Source organism: Mus caroli, chromosome 3 (genome assembly GCF_900094665.2).
Source record: "Mus caroli chromosome 3, CAROLI_EIJ_v1.1, whole genome shotgun sequence".
In the NCBI taxonomy this organism is placed as follows: Eukaryota; Metazoa; Chordata; class Mammalia; order Rodentia; family Muridae; genus Mus; species Mus caroli.
In genome coordinates this window covers 29,570,057-29,586,252 of record NC_034572.1, presented here as the reverse complement: position 1 = coordinate 29,586,252, position 16,196 = coordinate 29,570,057, and the positions used below count along the sequence as shown (strand labels likewise).

General features: G+C 48.4%; 2 protein-coding genes across 10 annotated transcripts in view; both read right to left on the bottom strand.

Moving 5' to 3' along the window:
• Positions 1 to 16,196, bottom strand: part of LOC115030650 — a 575,682-nt gene that overhangs the window by 22,589 nt on the left and 536,897 nt on the right. The window contains exon 4 of one of the 9 annotated variants that reach the window (XM_029475599.1): positions 12,516 to 12,622. The exons of the other annotated variants lie outside the window; for them this stretch is intronic. Within the exon in view, the coding sequence (XP_029331459.1) occupies positions 12,604 to 12,622 (19 nt within the window). The 3' untranslated portion in view covers positions 12,516 to 12,603. The remainder of the gene's footprint in view (positions 1 to 12,515; positions 12,623 to 16,196) is intronic. 9 annotated transcript variants of the gene reach the window in all.
• Positions 13,334 to 15,784, bottom strand: Sox2 (SRY-box 2). The gene has a single exon (XM_021158544.1). The coding sequence runs from the start codon at positions 15,378 to 15,380 to the stop codon at positions 14,421 to 14,423; it is 960 nt and encodes a 319-aa protein (XP_021014203.1). The 5' UTR covers positions 15,381 to 15,784; the 3' UTR covers positions 13,334 to 14,420.

Here is a 16,196-nt window from a genome sequence, read left to right as displayed (position 1 = left end):
AGTGGTAATAATAATAGTGTTTATTCTAACTACCTCAACAGAGTAGGAAGTGCAGTTGTAACTGACAAGACAGAAAATTAGTAACTGTGTCATTTCATTAACACAACACAATACAATATGTACATACACATATACACAATGCATTATTAAAAAGGAAAAGCAATGTTCTTGACACAGACAATATGCCATACACAGCTTCTGGAAGACAGCAAGCAAAGGTGACAGGGATCAAGCGTTGACTGACTTGAGTGATACCTGTTAGCAGCTAAAAGTTGACGAGGTACAAGCTAAACCGAACTAGTTTCTCCCCTTTCTCCTTCAAAGCAAAACCGAAAACAGCACACACACACACACACACACACACACACACACACACACACACACACCCTCTAGCACTCTCAAACTGGAGCTCTTTAAAGACCCCGAGGACTTACGCTCAAGGCATTATTCAGAAAACACTGAGCCGGGTCGTTCGTCACAGGCAATTGTTAAAGGCTTTCAAAGAGCCGATCAAACGCGGCCAGAGTAATCTACATTGGAGTCCGGATGGTGGAGTTACGGCGTACACCTGCGGGATGTTTGCTGTCGCTGCCCCTCGCAGAGCTACAGATCTTGATTAAAGCTCCCTGCCTAACTGCCTAAGTTGCTCCCCAGTTTGGAAAGTTTCTTGGGACAGTTTATTTTGACCAGAGAGCTGTTTAGACACTCCAGTCAGAGAGGAGTTGAAGCCATCAAGGCGGGGAGGGACAGGGGCGGTGAGCAACTGGGAAGGTCTGTTTCTTGCATGGACTTTTTTGAACAGAGCCTTCACCCAAGCGTAGACAACCGAGATAGAAGTCCTGATTCGTGGCTTGCCTTTGAGTTCCTGTGTCTCCAAAACTCCTTTCACTGTCTTTGCCACAACTTTTCGTTGGATGGCAATACCAGTTCGTAGCTTTCCTTAATCTATTCCCGCAGGTGTCCACCCTAGAGCCTGTTTCCAGCTTCGACCAGCACTCCCTTTCTAGTACAAAACTTTATCTCCCCCCGACTCCCCGCCCCAGTCCGTCTCTAGTTTGAAACTTTCGCTTTTGATTCATTTGTTTGAGATTATTTCCCCTCCTTTTCTGCGTTGGCTAGGTTTCCACTGCTTTTACCCTGAGGGGCAAAAAAAAAATGTGAAGTTGTGAGAAAAGACGATGCGAGGGTCGGGCAGTTGGAGGCGGGAGGGACGTCAACGTCTGTCTTCAGTCAGCTAGTAAGTCCTCAAGCCCTCTGCAATCCCTGTGTGACCCATTTGGGGGGTGGGGTGGAGACTAACCGGCTGCCCGCAATGCCAAGATCAACACTCGGAGCGAATGTTATCAATAGACCAATTTTCTGCTCTTACCCGGGGCTTTTTTGTTTCATTCCTAAGTGGAGAGTGTCTGAGCTGCGCAAGACGCAACTGCACGGAGACGCCCGGAAAGAGAGGGCGCTAGAAGCGGGAGACGCAAATATGGAAATTAACTCATTAGGAAGGGGTGTGGTTAGCGCGAAGCCCCCTCCTCCATCCCTTCCTTTCTCCCTCGCTGCCACCGTCCTGGCTTGCTAAATATGAGATTACAAACAAACAAATAAAGCAGAAGCTGACTACGCAGCCCCAGATCAAGCACGCTCCAGATAATTCTCTGCACTCAGCGCCGAGGCCAGTTCTGCCACGCAGCACCCGCCCCTGTCGCCACCGGGGGCTGCGGCGTTCCCTGCGCCATCTCCCGCCGCCCGGGGACTGCAGCGGGGCCGCCGTCACCTTTCGAAGGCGCAGCACGTGGTCCCAACACTCGGCGGGGTGCACGTTTTAAACCCTAAGACGCCAGCTTCAGCTACTGTGGCGCCCTTCCGAGGGCCTCTGCTGACCTCGAGGTTCTTCTGCAAAGGCCCTGGGTGCTGGTGTGCTCTGAGGGAGAAAACAATCGAGCTTAGAAAAGAATGTTCCCGAGTCTCTGGCCTGGGCTCCCCCCCGCCCTCTGCAGTGCCGTACTCCCAGCGCGAGATTGCAGTGTGCCAGGGCTCGGGTGAGACAAAAATTGGCACCAAAGCGGAAGCCTGCTTAGCGTCAGAGCCCGAGGTTGAGATATTAACAAAAGAAAAGGTGCCTAAGAGTGAAGTCTGTGGGGTTGGACCGCCTGGGGTGCAAAATTCAGTGTCTAAATAAAATCGTGCGTGCGGGGGGGGGGGTGACAATTAAAATGAAACAAAATGCGAAACTCGTCCTCAGTTGAGTCGGTCTTCCTACTCCCTACGTCTTTATACAACCTTGTATCTAAGTCCTCAAAGCGAGGCGTAGTATAAGGCTTGAGGCAAAAATGATACTTCTAATGGCTGTCCTTCCGGCGACCGGCCTCCCCGCCCCGGCTCCCATCCTAGTGCTCCCGTAGCTGCGGGCCCCTTGGAGGAAGGCTGCGCAGTCCCAAGCCTCCCGCTGCCCGCAGGCCACCGCGTCTCAATGCGGGTATTGTCCGCCGCGGGTGGGGAGGCCAGACACACAAGAATAGCAATGTGCCCGACTCCTGTTAAGAGAAAGTTTCCAAATGCCCTCCTTGTGCTGAAATACTACTTTTTAAAAAGTGCGAGTGCGTGTTTCTGTGGGCAAAGATTCGTTTTTGAAAGTCCACTCTCAATTCCTCAACGTTTTCCACTTCTTTTAAGTTCTCAGAAAAGGAGAGAGTGGGCAGAGAAGTGACTGGATTGGGGGGTGGGGGATTGTAAATATGGTTGACGGTCAGTGGGACGGTTTTGAAATACCGGCAGTTGTCACCCAGGTCTGGTTCGGGGACGCGGGGACAGATGCTCGGTTGGCGCACAGAGTGGGAGGAGGGCCCCGGGGCGCGTGTGCTCAGAAGCGTTTCGCACCTCCTGTTTATCTTAGGCGCGGAGGGGTGGGTGGGAGCGAATTGTTCCTTTTCCCCGACAGGCAGTATTAGTTGACTAAAATGGAGAGGCGGGCACACACAAAAACAAAACCTCCGCAGGCTGCGAGTCTCTCTCCTCTGACCCGAATTCCAAAGGCTGGGACTTGCCACTCAGAAGACCCTAGCGTCCGAGGTCTTGTGACCACGGCAGAAGCAGCGGTGGATGCCGTTAGAACTGGGCCTTTGGGGACAAGGGTGATGAGGCTATCTTTCTAGCAGCGGGGACACCTTCCTTCCATGAGTGGTCTTTCTCGTGAGAGGGTCTCTGGGTACTCTCAGCTTTTTCCCGGGCATTTGAGAAATAATGGCTCAAGTCCCTTGCCAAACTGTCTGAGACAAGTATATTCCAAGACCCTGCAATACTAATTCCGTTTTTTTTTTTTTTTAATCACACCAGAACAAAATAAGACCAAACCAACCAACCAACCAAAACAAAGCAAAACAAAACGCAGACCCCTGCTCTCCCTGTCCCACAGCCAAATTCACCGTAAGGGCGCCCAAAGGGTTGTGGCTATTTGCAAGTCGTGTTAATTTGGTGAGCTGACTGGATGCCTTAATGATAAATCCCCAATGTAAAGAGCCCGATACAAGCTCTAATTGCTACTGGGAACTTCAGGTGGTTGCTAGGCTCCGTGGACCACAGCCACCCCAGAAAGCCTCCAACAGTGTATTTGGATGGTGGGTAGAGGGGTGGGGTGGAGTTTCTACAGCTAGCGGTGCCCACATCTGCTGGGACTTCCATATCGAAGCTGTTCATTTACCGGAGCCAACTTATGAAACCTCCACAATTAGATCTTCATTGTCCTTCCCCCATAATACTGTCTAGAAAGAAAAGGTCTTCTCGGTCGGGGCCAATCCAACGAAGCGTTTGACGTTATTAAATAATAAAGCGATTGTGATTTACATTGTTGTTGAGAAAAAGGCCAATTATCCACTGTTATGTTGCCATAAAGATCATATTAACTCGAATTAGTAATCAAACAATATGCGAGCGCTTTAAAAGTACAGCAGAACTGGGTGACAGCTACCGCGACGTCTTCACTTTCACCAGCAAACCCACCCGCATCGTCAGCCGGAGCAAAAGAGGCCGACACCACAGGCCCGAAAGGAGGGAAGAGAGCTGCGAAGTGGTGATTAACCGTGTCCAGTGTTAATTATTCTCAATTAATCCCAAACAGTGCAAACCTTTCCTGGTTCTCTGCAAGTTCCCATGTTGGGGATGCTTTGAGGACTGCGCCTCTCTGGGAAGGAAGAGGCGCCTTGAGTACCTGCGGGCTGAGCAAAGGGGCTGGGATGCAGGTGCACTCGAGAATGCTGCGCGTGGCGCGCGCGCGGGAGGCTCACTGCCTTCCCTACAGCTCCAGCTGCAACCCGAGGCAGACTCCAGACGTGAGCAAGGCCCACAGCATCCTTCCACCCTCCCCCCCCTCCGTGAATCCTGAGTCTTCTCTACTCAAATCCCTCTCGCGCGCGCCCTCTGTTATTAGGTTTATAACTCTTTGCCCACTTAAATCTGTGCAGCCAACCAAGGAAATCTAAATAGGTTTGAGTTGCCCCTTGGGTACCGAATGGAGGCTTTAATAAGAAAGATTAATTGTGGGTGTGTACCGGCCGGAAGATACGTTAGCGCCTAAGCTGCAGGCTCTGTAGATGGGGGAATCGGAACACTTCTTCTAGGCCTAGACTTTAAGTAGGCGCCATAGGCATACCCGCCGTAAGGCCCCAAGCAAGTGAGCTTTGTCTCACTCTCAGACATCTTTTCCTGTGATTCGGGATTTTATAGAATTTGGTCTTTCCTATCAATGCCTTTCCGAACCACCCAGCGCACTCCGGCGGCTTCTCCTCTTACCCGGAGGAGAGCAAGGGCGTCCTTCTTAGTCCCGCAGAAGTGTTTAAGGGAATCATAAACAGGGTTTATTGAGGAGGGGTTTTGGAAAGTTGATGCGTTTCTTGGCTTGTTTTAACCGTGTGTAAACACTGAGTAGTTTTCCTCAGCACAAACGGGAACCGTCTATTAGTTGGACCACCTTGGTGTCACCCTCTTATCACAGGCTAGGGTGGTGCTGAAGGAAGTATCTTGCCTTTCCCTAAATCTTCAGATCCAAAACTAAAACCTGGCCAAAGCGTGGGGGGAGGGCAGGGTGTTTAAAGAAGGGCCTGACTGCCAAGTTCCCAGTAGCCTCTCACACTTAAATAATTCCATTTAAAACTTGCTGCACCCGGGCCTGAGCTCACACCAGTGTGAGAGTAAAACTCTTCTAACGTCTGCTGGTTGCCAGCAAGGGCAGCTAAAGGGTGGTCGCATTTCTGCCCAGAGTTTTAAAACAGTTGCCGCCTTTCCTGACCCCCTTCTCTTCCTCCCCACCCCTCTCCCCAGTAAAACCAATTCAAAAGGGGACAGGACTGTGCTCAGCAAGATTAACGTGCCTTCATTTGTAGGATTAGCCCTCTCATGCCGCATAATAAAATACTAGAGTCCTTTTACATTTAAACAAATACACGAAATTCATGCCTTCTCTCCTTGCCTGTTTGATCTCACAGGACTTGCAAGACCCAGGCTTGGAACCTAAGTAGTCTCAGAAAAACTTTTAACTTAGAGTTCTCAGATCCTAGCACATCTGGGCCTCATGAGCATTGATATTGGGTGAGAGCAGAGAGATCCGCTTACTTTTAATATCTACAGCAATAGATTTGAGTTGGGAACTCACGATTAAAAGTCTATTTGTTCCTCCCAGGGCTCATGGATTTCAATGCTGGCCATAGGAACCACAAAATGTTCATTAAAGGAACCTATGCAAGCCTACTGTATGGCCACTTTGTCGGTTCAGAACTGTGGATGGGGGAAAGTATGTGAGTGTGAGCCGATGTCACGCTGGCCACCAGTGTGTGGTCTATTGTGGGAAATGCTGCTTTTTGACTGAACAGAGGGCCCCCTCCCCCTTCCCCAGCTCTACTGCACCTGCAGTGGATGAGGGAGTCCCTGCCATTCAGCCCGTCGCAGATTGTTCAAACAGAAGACATCTCTGACAGCACTCAATTCATTACATTTCTTCCTGCTTTTCAAACCAACACACACACACAAAATGAGTATTGCCAGCCAGTGACAGCCAAAAAAAAAAAAAAAAAATCTTAAAATACTTTATATGCAGCTAATTTAGAAGCTCATACAACTAACCATGAAATATTTTGTGTCCTTAACTTGGAAAGCTTTCTGGGGCTGGGTGGAGGGATGGGAGGATTACCTGTTTTTTTTTTTTTTTGTTTTGTTTTGTTTTGTTTTGTTTTTTGTTTTCTACCTCCATAGTTTATATGGAAATAGTAAGTTTGTAGAATGGCATTGCTTACAGGGTAGGGAGAACTTTCTATAGGGATCAAAGTGGAAACATGCAAGAGAGAATAGGTCCTGATTAATCTTAGCAGAAGGGCCCACTTGATACATACTCATAATTTATGCTGGGGAGCCAGCTTGCTAAGAGAGGTAGGGTACCCAAATTCCAGGAGCAAGCTGCTGAGGAGGAAAGAGGAAGTCCTGGGGCCTGAGGTAGGTGTGAGCTAAACATTTAAATCCATTTCCTGACAGCCAAGCCTTACCTCCATATGCTCAGCTTTACTTTGCCATCTTGGATTCTGAAATGATTTGCACTGATTTCACAAAGCTACTGAGAGGGTGTTTGGAAAGCTGGCGACAGAGTGTTCGCCTAGTTTACCAGAAGTTGGAGTAAACACACTCCCAGGAGATTTTAAGGCACCTTCCCTGGAGGAGAGGAGTACAGGGAAGCAAGCAGAAAGGGGACCTCGAGAGACAAGCTTGCTTCACCCCGACTGGACTGTCACCTTACGCAATAGCCCAGATTGGAGTGGTGGCTGATTTTTGTCTAGTCATTATTTTGTGAGATCCTGGGCCCATATCAGAATATAAAGTTCAGTTTCCAGACCATTTGCCATGGAAGGGGATCCAAAAAATGGAACGGATTTAAGGTTTGAAAAGAAATCCTGGTCAATGCACTTCTAGGAACACCAAAGGATGTCCGTCCACCAGTGAGTGGCTCTGTCCATCTTAGACACACTCCAGCTACCAAATGGTTTTCACCTTTAACTCACTTGTGGAATGTCTTCAGTCAGTGTTTGACTCTAATATGTTATGGCTCTTATTTTGAGATGGGTCTAATGTGGCTCTGGCTAAAAGCTGTGTAAACCCCCAAGAGTGGAAGGTATGGAGAACGTGGAAAAGGTATGCCAGTGGTAAGCCAGAAGCAACTGTCAAAACCTCCGTGACATCAGAGCCAGAAGACTTTAGAAGTCCGAAGCTGTTGCTGGGACTCAGGAAGGCTGAAAACAGAGAAGCCACAGTCTAGAAAGGGCTCTGGCCTAATTTGATAAGAGTCTGAAGACAAAACAAAATACAGCTGACCAACTCATTCTGATCCTAGAATAAACTCTAGCTAGCAGGTCACTCAACTCTGACAGCACACATCAAGGAAAAGAGTCCTGCTGTAGAGGTACGCAGGTCTTGTGTGAGCAGATCTGGGATTACTTATATGAGATCAGCCATTTGAATATTGGGGAAGTCAGGGTCCTCCAAAACTGGGCCTGTTAGTATGATGGAAATCAACTTTACTGTTTTGGCCAGGAACTCTCTGGTGTTTCCTTTCCTGTATAGGCCTCCCAGAGTAGCTGCAGACCCTGACATCCCAAGTTGGGGGTAGGGGCATCTCCCCATTCTGGTCTGGCCACCAGTGATAAAGAGTGCTAGGGGAGAAGTCACTGCTGCTTCTAATACCATCAGCATTTTATTGCCCTTTGGGAGGTGGGGCAACTCCAGTCTCAAGTGCCAATATTCTTCCTTTCAGGAAGACACACACAGATGGCAGAGTCTCAAAGTAACTTCCCAGGCTAACCCTAAGTCAGAAGGGGGTGATAAAGAGGCAAGAAGAGTGATCCCCAAGACTAACATCACTGCTTAGCAACCTAACAAGGGCCAGGACCTTTGTATACAGCATTGAGACTACCTTGGCACTGGTTCCCTGTCTCTCACCTTCTGTTAGAAAGAGGGTTAATCTCAGTTCCAATCAAGCCAGTAGATGTAGAGGGGGTGTGTGGAGGTGGTCTTATACAGCCACCTCTTACACACCTTAGGAAGTGAAGGGCTGGTTCATCTCTACCTTCCCCCCCCCCGCCCCCCAAAATCTCTCAAAGCCTCCCACATTTTTACCAGTCCTCTCTGTCTCTGATCTTGGGTGAGAAGAGCCCAGTATGGCTTGGCCACAGGCAAAGGACTAGGGTAAGATGTTGAGAAGACAACACCCAGGCCAACAACTCCCGATCTTGAGGGTATGAAGCCTATAGCAGCCATCTCTGAGGCCAGGAGGTCAGCATATAAAGGGTTCAGGCTCCCGCGCAGGAGGCAGGGTACTCTGTAACAGCTACACAGTACCAGAAACTCGGACAACGTTCTTTTGGTGCAGGGTTGCGGGGAGGGCAGAGACATTGGGAACCCCTCTGCAGTTTTTTTGGGAGTCTCTGGGGATGGGGGCCTGGCCGCGGTGACGTCAGGTCCTAGCCAGTCCAGGTTAGCTACCGACTCCAGTCGGTACCTTGCTAGTCTCCAGGCTTTGGCCCTGCAGTCCCTTCCCTTCAGGGAGCCTGCAGGAGGCTGGAGAGCTCTCAGCTCAGCCCTGCCGAACCTGGGCCTGGAGAAGCAAAAGTGGTTCAAAGCGCCGAAATCTTTATACATCCGTGCCCACTTGACTCGTTATAGACAAGCAGATGGGGTCATAAAACTAATGGCCCCTCCGAGGTTTGAATCACCTGACCTGCCTGCCAACTAGAAACACTACCTCTAGTCCGAACGCTGGCCCAGAAGCAGCAAATAAATCTCCGCATCCCTCAAATGACAAAGATTACCGCTTGCTTTTGGATAGGAACTGACAGCAGCGCCCAGGAAGTTAGCACTATTCCCGTTCTACCAAAGTATAAAATACAATCTATCCGGAACCGCACACAGAAAGAGGGCTCTGACTAGAGAAATCCCTGCTTACCTGCGTACTCCAGTCTCTCCAAGAGAGGTTTCGTTAGTCAAAACAAGAAAGTCGAGTCGTCCATTTTTTTCTAAAGGCCACAGAAGGAAAATATCCTTGCGGAGAATAACAATACTAGAGCTGGCCAGTATCCCTAGAAAAGAGGCTCCGGGCTGGTGTCACGAACACATTTCCGGGAAAGTTTTTAATAGAAAATAATTATGAAAGACGTCGACCTAATCTTGCAGTTTGAGCCTTTTCCCTGTCTTTGCAAAGCGCTGTTGAGCTTTTTATTTTAAGTTTCCAGAGGCTGTGTGCCTTTGGATATTATCCAGACTCTCACAGTAAAAGCCAGAGTGTCTCTCTTCTTCCAGGGATCCATCTCCTAGATAGAGTCCCTAGGGAGAGGCAGTCAGACATCTTTCAAGTCAGGTCTAAAAAGAAAGTGCAGAATATGAAGTCAAGCCTCAACCCCAGGCCCAGGTGGAGCCTGAAAAGACGTCTTAGCTCCAAGAGTGAGAAGCAGCCGAAAACAAACAAAAACAAAGCAAAAAAAAAAAAAAAAAACCCACAGAGATGCAAATTATTTTGAAGTAATAGTAGGGTGGGGGTATGGGAGGGATTGTGAGCTCCTGTCTTGACTAAAACAGTTGCAGCCAAAAGAAAAACTCCAGGAAGAAAAATATGAGTGCCTATTTTTCAAAACTTTCAAAAACAAGGAATTGGGGTGGGGGTGTTTGAAGAGAGAAAAGTGCTTCCAATCCCAAGATAGGTAGACAGACAGACAGACAGACAGACCGATAAGAGATGCCAACTAGCAGGTGACCAGGCCACAGTCAGACCTCAATTTCAGAGCAGTTAGCTATAAACTGTGAGCAGTTGAAAAGTGTAAACCTCGCGCACACAAAGGCACGATTTAATTTCACTCTTCTAATGGTTCTAAATGAAGACCCCAGCACCATGCAGTTTAGCAGTTGTCCTTGCCCCCCCTCCCACCCTCAGGCGCTGATCAGCTCCTTTTTAATGTGAGAAAACTGGCAGCTCAAACCCAGTCAATGGAGCGCCTACAACAAAAGTTCTGCAAAGCTGAATGAATTGGGCTGTAATTACTACCCCCCAGCTTATCTCTTATTCATTCAATTTATATTATTGTGAAGGAATCTTACTCTCAAAATCATTCGATTATCATTTTACCTAGGGTCATGGAGGAACCGGTGACATGGCAGGAATGTGCCCCCCCCCCCCTTTACAGCTTTCAGACCAATAGGAGAAGGGGGGACCACCTTGTACCCCAACTTACTCTGTCATTACTAGAACTCAGTACTCTAAGCCTGGTGCCTTCCATTTCAAACCTTTGCTTTTATTGTTTAACAGGGATCTGGACTCTACCTACGTTCAAAGCCTGACAGGGAGGAGCTGTGAAATCCTCCGACTTTGCTATTTAGACAAGGCAGAGGTTCCATGAAATACCACCCAGCCTCCCCCACATCACAAACTCTAGAAGATCTTCCTAGACACGATGATGAAATGAACATAAATTATATTGTTTTTCCTTTTAAACTAAAAATAGTTGCTGAAATAGGGAGGGGGGAAAAGGGTATTTCTCTCCCTTGGCCTTGGAAAACATTTCGTGAAAAAAAAAAAAAAAAAAAAAAGTCAGCTTGGGCATGCCAGGGCTTCACACACCTTTCCATTTGAGATGCTGCTGATGGAGAGTCTCGGGAGGTTTCCCCACTGCAAGAATGTGTCGCTTTCCAGAAATAAGTACAGCTATTACATCCAAATCTACTAGCAGTCTAAATAATTAATTGAAGCATTGCTCTTTGACCTTGAAAAGTCCAGTAGGGACACATTTATAGTAATAATACCTCCGAATGAGCCCTTGTCAAATATTCATTTAGTGGTTAATGTGAGCCATTTTCCCCTGGGATGGTCTGTGATACCAGCTTCCCGGCATTGGCAAAGGAACCTTGTTAATCTACTCCCGCTCAGCAAAATATTTTAACACTCTTTAAGATATGGAGGGGGTGGGTGTGGAAGGAAAGATGTAGTAAGAACTGGTTATATGCTTATCCTGTTACAGATTTCTAGTCTGTGTATAAAGTCAAAGCAACATTTAAATTCCCCTCTTGACTGAAAATTGGAGCCTCACTGACCAGAATAAAATTCTTAGGAAAGAAGTCACAGGCAGCGACAGCAGCAAGTCCTCGCTGGGTAGAATTATGACTTTATCTCTTTTCTTAAAAATGAAATTATTCTTAAAACTATTCGCTTATTAATACTGGTCTACGTACACAATTACACATCTTGAGAATGTTTTACCTAATGAAATGGGTAGCGCTGCAGTTTATCAAAGCGTCTATATTTGCAAACAAAATAGTTTGGCCTCTTCTTTTAAACTATTTGGTTTGGAGATATGGTGGGATAAGAGCAAGAATGAGGCTTCTCCTTTTTTTTTTGCAGTGATAATCACTTAAATGAGTTCAGCTCTCAAAAATGCTCTTCTGTATTGCAAAATATTTGAACCTGAGCGTCTCCCCAATGTGTTTGATTTGGGTCAGATATGCCAAGCCCCTTCCTTGTTCCTTTAAGTTGAGAGGCTGAGTCGGGTCAATTATTGTAAATTTTATATATACCCCTAAGATATATTAATTTTCAAACATATACATTCTATACTGTCGTCCATTGGCTGGAGTTCCGGGAATATCCTCCCCTCTCCCCCAACGCCTTCATTTGGGTCTTTATTCAAAGTTTCTTTTATTCCTATGTGTGAGCAAGAACTGTCGACTGTGCTCATTACCACGTGAATAATCCTATATGCATCACAATGGCTGCCCGAGCCCGGGAAATTCTTTTAGAGTCTCTGCATTAATTAGAGGGGAACCTGCCTAGCTTGGACTGGGAACTGAATAAATGTCCCTTCCCAGTACCTTACCCTAAAACGAAAATAAAGAAGCAAACAACCAACTCTACACCTGAAAAGACCGAGAAGAAATATAAACACAGAAAACAGGACCTTCATAATCCTCCACAGAACATTAGTAGCTCTTCAAGAAAGAAATTACTTTCTTGCAAAAGAGGCAACACAGGCCTAGAGGCTGAGAGAACTGGCGGCAACCGGTACTCGGCTGAAAGGCAGAAAGCGCCCCGGGATCCTAACTTCTGCAGAGATGCAGCTAGTGGACGCTCTAGAAATAAGAAGCAATGCAGAACTCATAAGAACGCACCATTCCTTGTTCTTGGTGCCTTTGGATAGAAGATGACCGAAACCAGGAGCCAAAAAAAAAAAAAAAAAGGAAAAAAAGCAAAGCGGGCCAGCGACCTCCTCGGCTACGCCAGAGCCGCTTGGTTGAACTTAAAGACCATGGCGATCCCCGCAACTTTTCCGCTCCAACCGAGGACGTCGCCAGCCTCTTATTTTTCCTGGAGCAAAAGAAAACAGCAAATCCAATCTCCTTTCCCCACCCTCTCTCCTCCCCCTCTCTCTACTACTGTAGTAAAACAGTTAACAGATCAAAAGCACAATCATGTCCAAATGTGATGAGAGCGCACAATGCGAAATATCTACCTCGGAGTCGAGAGCTTTCTTCTGTAATATGTCTGTTGCCTGGCTTCTCTTTTGCGTGTACCAGCTGCAGAGATTTTCCGATTTGGGACTACAGGCTTGGACCCGCGCTGCCAAATTAAGAAGTGGAATCCGGAGTGGGGGGTGGGGGAGAAAAGGGGGGGGGGAATAAATAAATAAAAAGTCCACGATAATTAAGGGAATTTTGCAAGCCGCTCTTCTCTTTTCCCTCACCCCAAACAGGAAAACGTAGAGGACAAAGTTTATGAAGTCAGGAAACAAAGACAGAAAACCACTTGTTTCCTCACACAATAGTAGAGCTAGAGTCACCCAACCACCTACCCCGCAGAACGCTCGGCGCGTCTACTTTGTAATTATTCCGATACAAGAAGCATCATTTTCCCCTATAAACCACATTTCAAAGGGCCATTGTGTTGTGAAGAAAATGAAAACCAACCCAGCCAACCTGGTTCTGATTTGGCGCAGTATCTCATCTGCTAAGCTACACGAAAAATTTCAGAATTGACTCGTTCTGGCAACAAGTGCTAAAGCGAGCTTAAGCCCACATCGAGCTTATTCACGCTGCTCAGGGAAGGAGGGGGGTGAACTTACAATATATGCTTCTAGTTTCTATTCTAGAAATGTTGTCAGCGCACTTCAGTTCCCCGTTATTAATCATTCAGCCATTTTTTTTTCTTCTGCAGTTAAAGCTAACAGACATTGCTGGTAACATCAAGATCTTGGTGGCTGAACAGTTATCCAGTTCCAAGAAGTTATGTATAAGCATGCTAGCCACAAAGAAATGAAAGACTCAGGCATAATTTCAGTGTCCATATTTCAAAAATTTATTTATCTCAAACTGTGCATAATGGAGTAAAAACTTAAGTTGAAAATGTAGCTGTTATAAGGATGGTATTAGTTCAAATATATACATGGATTCTCGGCAGCCTGATTCCAATAACAGAGCCGAATCTTTTAAAATACAACTACGGAAAATAAAAGGGGGGAAAAACCTTAAAATATCACAATTTACAGAAATATTACAAACCATAAGAAAATATTTCAAACACAGTAATTCCATATTTTTTATGTGAACAAAATGAAAGGGTGGGATTGAACAAAAGCTATTATAAATTACCAACGATATCAACCTGCATGGACATTTTTTTTTTTGCCTTTAACAGTAAGTTAAAAATTTAGTACAATCTAGAACATTTGCCTTAAACAAGACCACGAAAACGGTCTTGCCAGTATTTGCTCTCATGTTTTCCTTTTGTACAATTTTAAAACTAAAATGTTCAAATCCGAATAAACTCCTTCCTTGTTTGTAACGGTCCTAAATTTAAGCTGCAGAATCAAAACCCAGCAAGAACCCTTTCCTCGAAAAATATTGGCAAATTCTCAGCTTATAAACAATGGACATTTGATTGCCATGTTTATCTCGATAAATACTGTACAAAAGTTGCTTGCAAATATTAAAACTTTTTTTCATCGCCCGGAGTCTAGCTCTAAATATTACTGGTAAAGACTTTTGCGAACTCCCTGCGAAGCGCCTAACGTACCACTAGAACTTTAAAAAAAAGTTTTGCGTAGTTTTTTTCCTCCAGATCTATACATGGTCCGATTCCCCCGCCCTCCCCGCCGCCCTCAGGTTCTCTGTACAAAAATAGTCCCCCAAAAAGAAGTCCCAAGATCTCTCATAAAAGTTTTCTAGTCGGCATCACGGTTTTTGCGTTAATTTGGATGGGATTGGTGGTTTTTTTTCCGCAGCTGTCGTTTCGCTGCGGAGATTGTTTTTTTCCTTTTGAGCATTATCAGATTTTTCTTACTCTCCTCTTTTTGCACCCCTCCCAATTCCCTTGTATCTCTTTGAAAATCTCTCCCCTTCTCCAGTTCACAGTCCGGCCCTCACATGTGCGACAGGGGCAGTGTGCCGTTAATGGCCGTGCCGGGCACCGGGCCGCTCTGGTAGTGCTGGGCCATGTGCAGTCTACTGGGCGCAGCGGGCTCCGGCACCTCGGCGCCGGGGAGGTACATGCTGATCATGTCCCGGAGGTCCCCGGCCTGGCAGGGCGCCCTGGAGTGGGAGGAAGAGGTAACCACGGGGGGGCTGGAGCTGGCCTCGGACTTGACCACAGAGCCCATGGAGCCCAGCGCCATACCGGGGGTGCCCTGCTGCGAGTAGGACATGCTGTAGGTGGGCGAGCCGTTCATGTAGGTCTGCGAGCTGGTCATGGAGTTGTACTGCAGGGCGCTGACGTCGTAGCGGTGCATCGGCTGCATCTGTGCCGCGCCGTGAGCGTTGAGGCCCGGGTGCTGCGGGTAGCCCAGCTGCTCCTGCATCATGCTGTAGCTGCCGTTGCTCCAGCCGTTCATGTGCGCGTAGCTGTCCATGCGCTGGTTCACGCCCGCACCCAGGCCGGCGCCCACCCCAACCCCGCTCGCCATGCTGTTCCCGCCGGGGGCCAGCAAGCCTCCGGGAAGCGTGTACTTATCCTTCTTCATGAGCGTCTTGGTTTTCCGCCGCGGCCGGTATTTATAATCCGGGTGCTCCTTCATGTGCAGAGCGCGCAGCCGCTTGGCCTCGTCGATGAACGGCCGCTTCTCGGTCTCGGACAAAAGTTTCCACTCCGCGCCCAGGCGCTTGCTGATCTCCGAGTTGTGCATCTTGGGGTTCTCCTGGGCCATCTTACGCCGCTGCCCCCGGGACCATACCATGAAGGCGTTCATGGGCCTCTTGACGCGGTCCGGGCTGTTCTTCTGGTTGCCGCCGGTCGCCGCCGCCGTGGCGTTGCCTCCTCCGCCGCCGCCCCCCGAAGCTTGCTGCGGGCCCGGCGGCTTCAGCTCCGTCTCCATCATGTTATACATGCGGGCGCTGGGCGCGGGCGCGGCCCGCCGGCGGCCGCCAACCCTCGGCCCGGCCGGGACTGCGGGGGCCGCGATGCAGGGGCCGCGGGCGGGGGCGTCGGCGTGCACGGCCCTGCGCGGAGATCTGGCGGAGAATAGTTGGGGGGAAGCGGAGCTCGAGACGGGCGAAGTGCAATTGGGATGAAAAAACAGGCGCTCTCCTCCTCGGGCCGCCGCGATTGTTGTGATTAGTTTTTGGAAAGGCTTAAGCCTCGGGCTCCAAACTTCTCTCCTTTCTTTCTCTCTCCTCTTCTTTCTCCCAGCCCTAGTCTTAAAGAGGCAGCAAAGTACTTTTCCCTTTTTGCAAACACTCTCTTCTCTGCCTTGACAACTCCTGATACTTTTTTGAACAAGTTAATAGACAACCATCCATGTGATGGGGGCTGTCAGGGAATAAATGGGTTTCCGGCGGCCAATCAGCGAGCGCCGGCTCCTGCGCCGGAGCCCAGCCTCGCCAGAGGGTTTTGCATGAAAGGGGGCGGGGCCTGCCGCGCCGCCGAGCCGAGCCCAGCAGAGCGCTGTGCCCCGAACCGCGCGGGGGAGGCGGGCCCGCAGCCGGCCGCTGGGGAACCTTTGTATCCCCCACCCGCCCCCCGTTCTCAGCAACAGGTCACGGCGCACGCCTGTTCGAAGGAAGTGGGTAAACAGCACCAAGACGACAGCTCCTTTCCCCCATGCTACGGAATATTGGCTCTCTCTTGGGTACATAAGGGTGGCTGGGGCTCGGGAAGCTGTGGCCAGGGTGGGGCAAGGCCCATGGGTGGTTCAGGGCGACCG